General features: G+C 58.8%; 1 protein-coding gene across 1 annotated transcript; it reads left to right on the top strand.

Moving 5' to 3' along the window:
* Positions 1-209: 209 nt before the first annotated feature.
* On the top strand, positions 210-8,445 carry LOC309409211 (sodium/nucleoside cotransporter 1-like; the record flags this gene model as incomplete). Its single annotated transcript, XM_082005328.1, has 17 exons — positions 210-278; positions 351-448; positions 928-1,019; positions 1,441-1,630; positions 1,994-2,135; positions 2,906-3,019; positions 3,197-3,274; positions 3,650-3,730; positions 4,075-4,155; positions 4,298-4,423; positions 5,669-5,799; positions 6,009-6,177; positions 6,353-6,550; positions 7,021-7,102; positions 7,630-7,728; positions 8,123-8,234; positions 8,322-8,445. The coding sequence occupies 17 exons, from the start codon at positions 210-212 to the stop codon at positions 8,443-8,445; spliced, it is 1,986 nt and encodes a 661-aa protein (XP_081861454.1).
* Positions 8,446-8,882: the final 437 nt, after the last annotated feature.

Raw genomic sequence — 8,882 nt, 5'->3', positions numbered from 1 at the left:
ACCCCATGGGACGGTCCCTTGACGTGCTGGTGTAGGAACTGCTCTGGGTCCCTACTGCAAAGGGCGTTCTCCTCCCGGAGACCTAAAATTGGAAATCGGGGTTGGACATTCGTCCTTCCCAGAGCTGATCCCGTCTTTCTCTCCCCAGCCAGCGCTGGTCCCTCGCTGTGCTGTTTCTCTAATGCACTGAAGCTGTGGCACTTCTGGAGATGGAAGAAAACCAGATAACCCTGGACAACCTCGAGAAGGGCACCGATAACCCAGCTTTCAGCTCCCTGGTAAGTCCCCTCTTCCCCTCCCATCGGGGTACAGGACCTGCTCGGGGTGCTCCAGCTAACAACGTTTTCCAGGGGGAGGAGAGATTCTATGAGGAACGTGATGGTCCATGTGGTGAGAGCAAGGAGGAGAGGAGAGAAGAAGGGAAAGGGAGATTCTCCTCCTACTGCAGGTAGGATAACCCCTGGAGATGCGTGTATGTAGGGTATTTGCAGTGGTCGTAGCAAGTCTGCAAGCCTTGGGCCAGTGTTTCTCCTGGAACCAACCCAAGCGTGCAAGTACCTGATCTGGGAGGAGAGTAGGGTCATGTTGACCACATAGAGGGGACAGGGCCTGATGGTTCCATATGGCTTTGTAGGGTGGTGGTGGCAGGCCTCCGTCCCCACAGCAGCCACCCAGAGCAAGCCTCCCCTCATGGTGCCCAGGGTGTTGGCGTGTGTGATGGGGTCTCCCCGGCCATAACAGGGCCAGCTCGCTCCTCCTAGGAGTGGGCAGCAGAGCTGCTGGAGGCCACGGCACACCTATACCACCGTGCTGCTGCCACAAGTGCTCTCTGGGAGGCAGGGTCATGATCTGGGTCCGTTGGGTTGGGTTGATCTTCAGGATCCATCTTCGGCGCCTCTCACGTCTCTGGCGTGTGACTCTCCCCAGGAAGGCCCTGCAGCCAGTATCCAAGGCAAAGTGCTTCTGCAAAGCTCATGCCAAGGCGTTACGGAGGGTCGTCCTGGGGCTCCTTGGAGTAGGTGAGGACATCCGGGCACTTGAGACCCCATCTCCACATCCCTTTGGCTGGCTGGGCCCCCAGCCTCCCAGCGCTGGGCATGACCACCCACGTGGAGGTTGTGTCCACTCTCACCAGCCCCACTGCCTGCCTCCTCCTCACCCTACCACTCCATGTCCTCCCCGTTCTCCACCTACCCAAAGGGTTTGCTGTGCCTCTTCTGCACGCTCCATGTGCCCCCAAACAGCTGAGTTGCTGTCACCAAATGAGCCTGGCTGCTGGGGTGCTGCTCCCTAAGTCCTCCCTGCACACAGACGGGAGCCTCAAGGGGGGCCAGGGATCGACATTTGGAGCCAATGAGCCTCACTGTTGGCCCTGGTTAGTGTTATGAACCCATGATCCTACGGCCCTGATGTTTCTGACCCACAACGTGCTTTCTCCAGCCTACCTGTGCTACTTCATTGCGGCCTGTTGGCTCAACTTCCAGCGAGCCCTTGCCTTGGTTGTCATGACTGCTGTCGTTGTCTTCTTCATCTGCTGGAGCCTCTTCAAGAAGCACTGTGGGGCAAAGGTATTGCTGCTCCTCAGCCCCATCTGGAAATGCTTCCAAAAGTCTTGGCCATGGCTGAAATGGTGAGTCAGGAAGAGGCAGGGCCACATCCCTCCCAGCGCCCGGGTCCCTTCTCCCATGGCTGCCCTGCCCACGCAGCCAAAAACTGGTGGCACTGGGCACATGACCTAGTGCCATGCAGGCATCTCATGAATGATGAGGCGTGGCCCAGCCTGGGGAGTACTTAATAGCCATGGCAGAAACATCTTGCTACCCTGCCTTGGTAGCATGATGGCTTATTGACACTCATTTGTGTCCAAGCTCCAGGTTTCTTCAGATGCATGGACCTTATGGTGGCATCTCCTGCACAATTAGCTCCTGCCCTTCATCAGCTGCTCTCCCCATGGGGACATCGTCTCTGTGACAGTCTGGGATTTCCTTTGCAGGCTGCTGTGGGTGGCCCTCCTGGGAGGCCTGATCACATGGCTGGCTTTGGACACCTCCAGAAATCCAGAGCAGCTCATCTCATTATCCGGCTTCTGCTTTTTGGTGCTGTTCCTGTTTGCCTGCTCCAAGCACCACAGTGCAGTACGTGTTTCAGGTGTGGCTTAGCCACTGGTGGAGGTGGCCACCCAGCACTGGGGAACAAGTGCTTCCTTCCCGGCCCATCACTGGAGCTCCCTGGAGGAAGCAGAAGCCCAGCAGGGCTCCTGGGCAGAGCTGGGCACAGCCCGGGGAGTCGAGCCCAGGTTTGGTGGCTGGAGCCCCAAAGTCACCCCACTGTTCTTCTCACTGCTCAACCCAGGGCTTCCCCATGATGCCTCCATCCTGCTTTCCAGCATGTCCCTCATGGGACCCAGAGGACCCAGCACCAGACCCATGCCTGAGCATTGGGTGCCTGTAGGTGGAGAGTGGGCCTGAGCTTTGGGTGCCCTGGGTGACTTGGGCAGAAGTGATGGAAGTCCCAGTGGCTTCTGACCCAACCTGCCTCAGTGTTTTGGGCAACCCCTCCACCTGCCTCCTCCAGGGGTTTAATGAACAGGAGGTTTTGATTTAGCGGGTCTGTACTACCAGTTGAACCATCAGAAGGTCTCCGTGCTCTTCTCCTCCTGGGTAAGCTTGGCAGGTTATGTTCCACCAGCCAGTTCCTGAGTCCCACCAAGGCATTTTTTTCCTCTATCACCACCCTATGTTTTGGGTTTCTGTGACACTTTCTTTGTTAGCATCCCCATGGCCCTCACCCAGGGCACAGCATGATGGTGTTTGCCATGTGCAGGTGTCAAAGGGGCAGGAAGGCAGAGAGAGAAGTCTGTAGGCTTTGTTAATGTCTCGATCCCCATTCTGCTTTTGGTTCCCAGGTGTCCTGGAGAGCCGTTTTCTGGGGTCTTGGCTTGGAGTTCTTGTTTGGACTCTTCGTCCTCCGAACAAAGCCCGGTGTCCAAGCTTTCCAGTGGCTGGGTGATCAGATCCAGGTACTGCATCTGCTCACCCCATCCCATGCTTGTGCCCTCCGTGTAGCTCCCCTGGGATCGGCTAGAAGAGCTGAGGCTGGCATGGGGCAGAGGAGCTGCAGGGACTGCATGCTCACCAATATTTCTATTTGCGCTAATGGAGATCTCCATCCTACCATGTAACTTCTCCACTTGCAGTTCTTCCTGAACTACACCAAAGCTGGCTCCAGCTTCGTCTTTGGGAACACGCTCATTGAAGAAGTCTTTGCCTTTCAGGTCAGCTTGGGGAATGGGGTATGGGGAGGGAGAGGCAGAGCTTGGTTTTCTTCTGGTCCGGCTGCCTTGCTGGGTCCTGAAGAGCATGGAGCTAAATGCAGCCAGATTTGCTGCAGCAGAGCTCAACCAGCTCAAGGATGGGTCTCCCTCAGCTTTGTACCCACCTGCAGACCCCCTCAGTGCCATGGGGGATTTGCACCGGTCGCTGTCTCTCCTGCCAGCCTGGCCCAGTGTTGTGGCACCCTGACAGCATGGGCTGGCTGTGCAACACCACACCATGCCCAGCTCATGAGACAGAGGGTCTTGGTCCCCAAGTGTGCTTAGATGTGCTACTCAGGTCTCCTTTAACCCTGTGCCCTGGTGCCTTGCCTGCAGACTCTGCCCATCGTTGTTTTCTTCAGTTGTGTGATGTCCATCCTCTACTACCTCGGCATCATGCAGTGGCTCATTGTCAAGGTAGGGCCTCACACCTGGCTCTTGGATGGTGGTGGAAAGGAGAAGAACCTGGTGGCTTCTCTGACTACTATGATCAGCTGATGGATGTCCTCAGAAAATTGGGATGGTACTAATTTGGGGTGATTTGTCCGGCTAAAAGAATAGACACAAACCCGCTCTTTCTTGCATGTCCCCCTGAGAAAGCCCAGCCCTGGGGTGGATGTTGCTACCTGGACTGTGGGCACTTCCCGAGGTCACCTCTGTGCAGCTTGGCAAGGGAAGGCTGGAGGGCCAAACAGTGCCCTGCTTCGTGGAGTGGGTGGCAGGGGGCCAGGAGTGAATGCGGTGGCCTCGTCTTTCCCCAGATCTCCTGGATTCTTCAGGTGTCATTGGGCACCACTCCCACCGAGACCCTGAGCGTGGCAGGGAACATTTTCGTGGGACAGGTAAGGTCCTGGGCAGGAGATCCAGCTCCTCAGCCCTTGCAGCTGAGCCTGCCCCAGAGGAAGGGTCGTCTCCTCCCTTCCCAGGAGACCTGCCTCCCTGCGTGGCCCTGCCTCAAGGACAACAAGCTTTTCTCTCTCGCAGACCGAATCCCCGCTACTCATCCGTCCGTACCTTGCAGACATGACCCATTCAGAAATCCACGCCGTGATGACCGGTGGCTTTTCCACCATTGCAGGCAGCGTGATGGGTGCCTACATATCCTTTGGGGTGAGTGCACGAGCAGACATATGCCATGTGCTCCCTGCTATGGGGTCCTGACCGCAAGAACTGCCCTGGACTTGTGGGGGGCGGGAAGAGCCCCCAGAAGGTGCCCCAGGGTCCCCTTCCACAAGCAGCATGAGGGCAGGGTGCCTCCATGTCCAGCTTCACCTTCGCTGGCCTGGACAAAACCCCAGAGCCCTGCCAGGCAGAAGGCTCTGCCGTGGGACCCTCAGTGCGTGTCCTCGCACAGCGAGCAGGGTCAATCTCGCTGAATCACGGGATAATTTAGCCTGGAAGAACCCGCTGGGGGTCTCTAATCCATCCTCCTGCCCAAATGAGGTGATGGCAAAGCCCAAGGGGATGCCCAGGGCCTTGTCCAGGTTGGTGGTAAACATCCCCTTGGATGGAGATGTCCCCCCACCTCTCTGGTCCACCCCACAGGCGCCGTGGTCATGGGGAACAATTTTTTCCCTGTATCCAGCTGGAATTTCCCCACAGAAACTGTGTCGTTGCTTTTCACGGGGCACCTCTGAGCAGTGTCTTCCCTCCAACCCCCTTTTAAGTAGTTGGGCACAGCACCTACAATGCCCCCAGCCCTCTTTTCTCCCAGCCGAACAAGCCCCCTCCTCCAGCACCACCTTGGTGGTCCTGTGCCCCGACCCCCAGGGATGCCCACTCCCGTTCGTCAGTGCCTCAGCCCCGGACTTGGTGTCCAAACGTGGCCTCATCAGTGCCCCGTAATGGGGAATAAACCTTCCTTTCCACCTGCTGGCTGAGCTCCTGCTATTTAAACATTAATTAGTCTCCTTAAACGGGGAGCCAAGGGTGAAAGGGCAAAGAAATGAGACATTGCCACTTGGCGGGCAGGGGAGGGGTGGGAGCTTGGCTCTTCCTCAGCGAGTAGAGGTTCGCAGTGTTGCACAACCTATTGCTCCGATACCAATAAAAAGGGACAAGGAAGGGACAAGAATCATCATGATTAGGTCAAACAGCAGGAGAGATTAACTTCTCCGAGGCCGCGATTGCTGCGGCTCCAGCAACGCCTCCATCCAGACAAGCTGCCCTACATGCCGTAGCTGGCCAAGATGGAGAGAACACAGACATTTTTCCCACCCTGAGCAACCAGAGAGCCCTGAACTGCTCTGAGCATCACCTGCCGATGCGAGCCACGTGCTGGGGTGCCCCGGGGTGGCACGGCACGGGGCGCAGCCTTGCTCGGGGGTGCCTAAGCCCACGGTCTGCACCTTGCAGATAGACGCGGCATCACTGATCGCAGCCTCCGTGATGGCTGCGCCCTGCGCCCTCGCTATGTCCAAACTCGTCTACCCCGAAGTGGAAGAGTCCAAGTTCAAGGGCAAAGCAAGCATCCGCCTCTCCAGTGGGTGAGTGCGAGGAGGGGGATGGTGGCATGGAGCTGCACGTGTCCTGCCAGCGTGGGGAAGCCATGAGGGCAATTTGCGTGCGAAAGTCGACATTGTGGGTGGCCCGAAGTTGGGAGAGCCTGTGATGTGCAGACATCCATGGAGCGAGAGCTGACCTTGCACAGGGGATGACCAGCCACGTGAGCCCATTGGGTTCATCTTCTACACAGGGAAGAGCAGAACATCCTGGAAGCTGCAAGCAATGGGGCTGCTGCTTCCGTGGGGCTCGTGGCCAACATTGCAGCCAACCTCATTGCCTTCTTGGCAGTGCTGGAGTTCATCAACGCTGCCCTGCGCTGGTTTGGGGAGATGGTAGACATCAAGGGACTGTCCTTCCAGGTATCCCCAAGGGCAGCCCCGTGATCTGGGCTGCCAGATCCTGCATCCCCCACCCATCCCCACCTTTCCCCACCACCTCGGTAGGCTGCTGAGACCCTTGCTGGGCATTTGTCCAAGCCAGGGGCTATGCAGGTGGTCAGCTCTGCGTTGCTCTCTTCTGGGATGCTTTTCCCAGGTGATCTGCTCCTACGTCCTCATGCCCGTGGCCTTTCTCATGGGGGCAGACTGGGCAGACTCACCACTGGTGGCCGAGCTCTTGGGGATCAAGATCTTCCTGAACGAGTTTGTGGCATACCAGCAGCTGTCTGAGTACAAGAAGAAGCGGCTGTCGGGCCTGGAGGAGTGGGACGGGAGCCAGAAGCAGTGGATATCTGTGAGGGGCATCTGCCACCCTGCCGGGCACAGGGCAGGGATGGAGACAGCCAAAACGGGGCATGGGACCTTTCTGGACAGATGGGTAGTGGGCAGGCAGGGGGATGATGGGGTTGGGGTTGGGAGGGCACCCATGGCCAACTAGACTTGGATGTCCATTTGCTGCTGGATACGGGGTCATCAATCAGTGAAGGCCTGTCCCATTTATCCTGCTCCTTGGTGGGGCAGATCATGGTGCTACAGCGTCCCCTGTCCCCCCAGGCCAGCCTCTCCCAGGGGCAGGATGCCCACCACCTGCACTCACCACCTGCACCACTTCCCAAAAATAGCCAAAGGAGAAAGGATTGGGGTGTGGGACTCATCTCCATCACGTCTGGGTGGGCTGGGAGCTGTGACATGGTGCTCAGCTCTGGGTGCTCTGGGCCTGATGCTGGGCTAAGGTGACGGGCCCCTGCTGCTGTGCCCTTCCAGGAGCGAGCCGAAAGCATCGCCACCTTTGCGCTCTGCGGATTTGCCAACCTCAGCTCCATCGGGATCATGCTGGGAGGCCTGGGTGAGTGTGACCCACGTCCTGGGTTCTTGGGCATGACGCAGGGGTATCCTGGTCCCAGGGAGTAAGGGCTCAGCTGGGGCAGGAGGAATTTCCTGCCCACGAGCCTTCCTGTTCGGTCTCTGCCAGCACGCAGATAAGAAACAGTATTTGCATGAGGTCATAGGGATGATTTTGCACTGCACCCATGGGCAAGAGCACGTACATGTCCCACAAGCCCAGGTGCCACCCAGCCATGGGGCAAAGAGCAGAGACTCCAGTGCTGAGAGCACCAAGGGCTCTGGTTGATCACCCATGGGTGCTGAGCGGGCACAGAGCTCTGCCAGCACCCACCACTGCCAGGATGGGCAGACAGCATGCTGGGTGCTGGCTGGGATCAGCACGTCCCCCAGACACCAGGGGTTGGGGTGGGCAGGGCACTATGTGGCAGAGCCAGCTGGGGACTTGGGACACGTCCCTGTCTGTCCCCAGCCCAGGGCAGAGCCAGAGGGAGGATCTGACTGGCCCCAGTCTCTGCTTTGGCCCCGCAGCCTCCATGGTACCCCAGCGGAAGGGCGACTTAGCCTCCATCGTGCTGCGAGCCCTGCTCACCGGCATCTGTGTCTCCATGCTCAACGCCTGCCTGGCGGGTAGGTCCCTGCCCACTGCCAGAAAGAACCGGGGAGGGACCAGCAAAGGGCTGAAGACCCCTATAACTGCAGCTGCAGGGGTGGGGACGCCTGGCCTATCCTCCCCATGGCTCTGCCAGGGCCTCCAAACCCTCTGCTCTCCCGTCATGGCTTTGCCAGGGCCTGCCCAAGCTCTGCGGGGGTCCCCCATCCTCACCTGGGCCGGGGACATTTCAAGGGCAGCTTTTGGGGCACTGCAAGTTCTCTGGGGGCACTGCAAGTTCTCTGGGGTCACTGCTGCAACCGTCTCGAGGGGGAGGTGGGATGTCGCACAGGACCTGCAAGCACAGTCAGGGTATGGGATTTGCACGCATGGTCCCCTCAAGAGCCGCAACCAGGAGACCTTGTGCCCCAGGTCTCCTTCACACGCCAACAGAGGTAGGCGATTGCGTGACCTTCCTCAGCACCACCAACTTCAGCTCCACCAGCTACACCATCTACATGTGCTGCAAGCAGCTCTTTGCCAGGTGGGTGTGAAGGGCCCCACGGGGTCCTGCCCGGGGATCCAGGTGGTGGGGCAGCAGCTCATCCTGACCATGCTTCTCTCCGTCCAGCTCGGTGCTCAAGAACGGGACGCTCTCCTTCACGGGAGCCTGGGCCGGCCTGGCAGAGAGCGTGCCGTGCCTGACGCAGTGCTGTGGGCACTACAACCACACGTCCTGCACCGGGACAACCTAGAAACTTGCAGGCAGCTGCCTGCTCCAGGGGCGAGGGCCTGGAAGCACCAAGGCCTGGCCCCAAAGGTACCAAAAACCCCAGCAGAGACCTGTGCATTTGGTCTTCTCCGCTCCAGTGATGACGGACAGCCGTGTGCACCTTGCAACCAGCACCCTTAGGTGCTGGCCCTGTGGACACAAGGCAACTGCTCCCAAAAATAAATCATGGAAATCCCCATGCGCTCGCCCTCAGCCCCACTCTGGCCGCTGACCATGGCTGTCCCACATGGCATGAGGTGCTTTGCTCGGGCTGCACCCTGCAACTGCAGCTGCCGTAGCCAGCGTTCGCTGCAGACCTCGCCAGCCCAGCCTCTGCCAGGTGCCAGCTTTTGGGCTCTGGCCCCAGCCACCCTCTTCTCCCCCATGGGGCACAGATGGGGGTAAAGCCATTACCTGAAG

The sequence above is a fragment of the Phaethon aethereus genome (assembly GCF_964289735.1).
Source record: "Phaethon aethereus genome assembly, chromosome: 12".
Taxonomy (NCBI): domain Eukaryota; kingdom Metazoa; phylum Chordata; class Aves; order Phaethontiformes; family Phaethontidae; genus Phaethon; species Phaethon aethereus.
The sequence above is the reverse complement of the archived record's forward strand: the minus strand, read 5'-3'. Positions and strand labels throughout refer to the sequence as shown.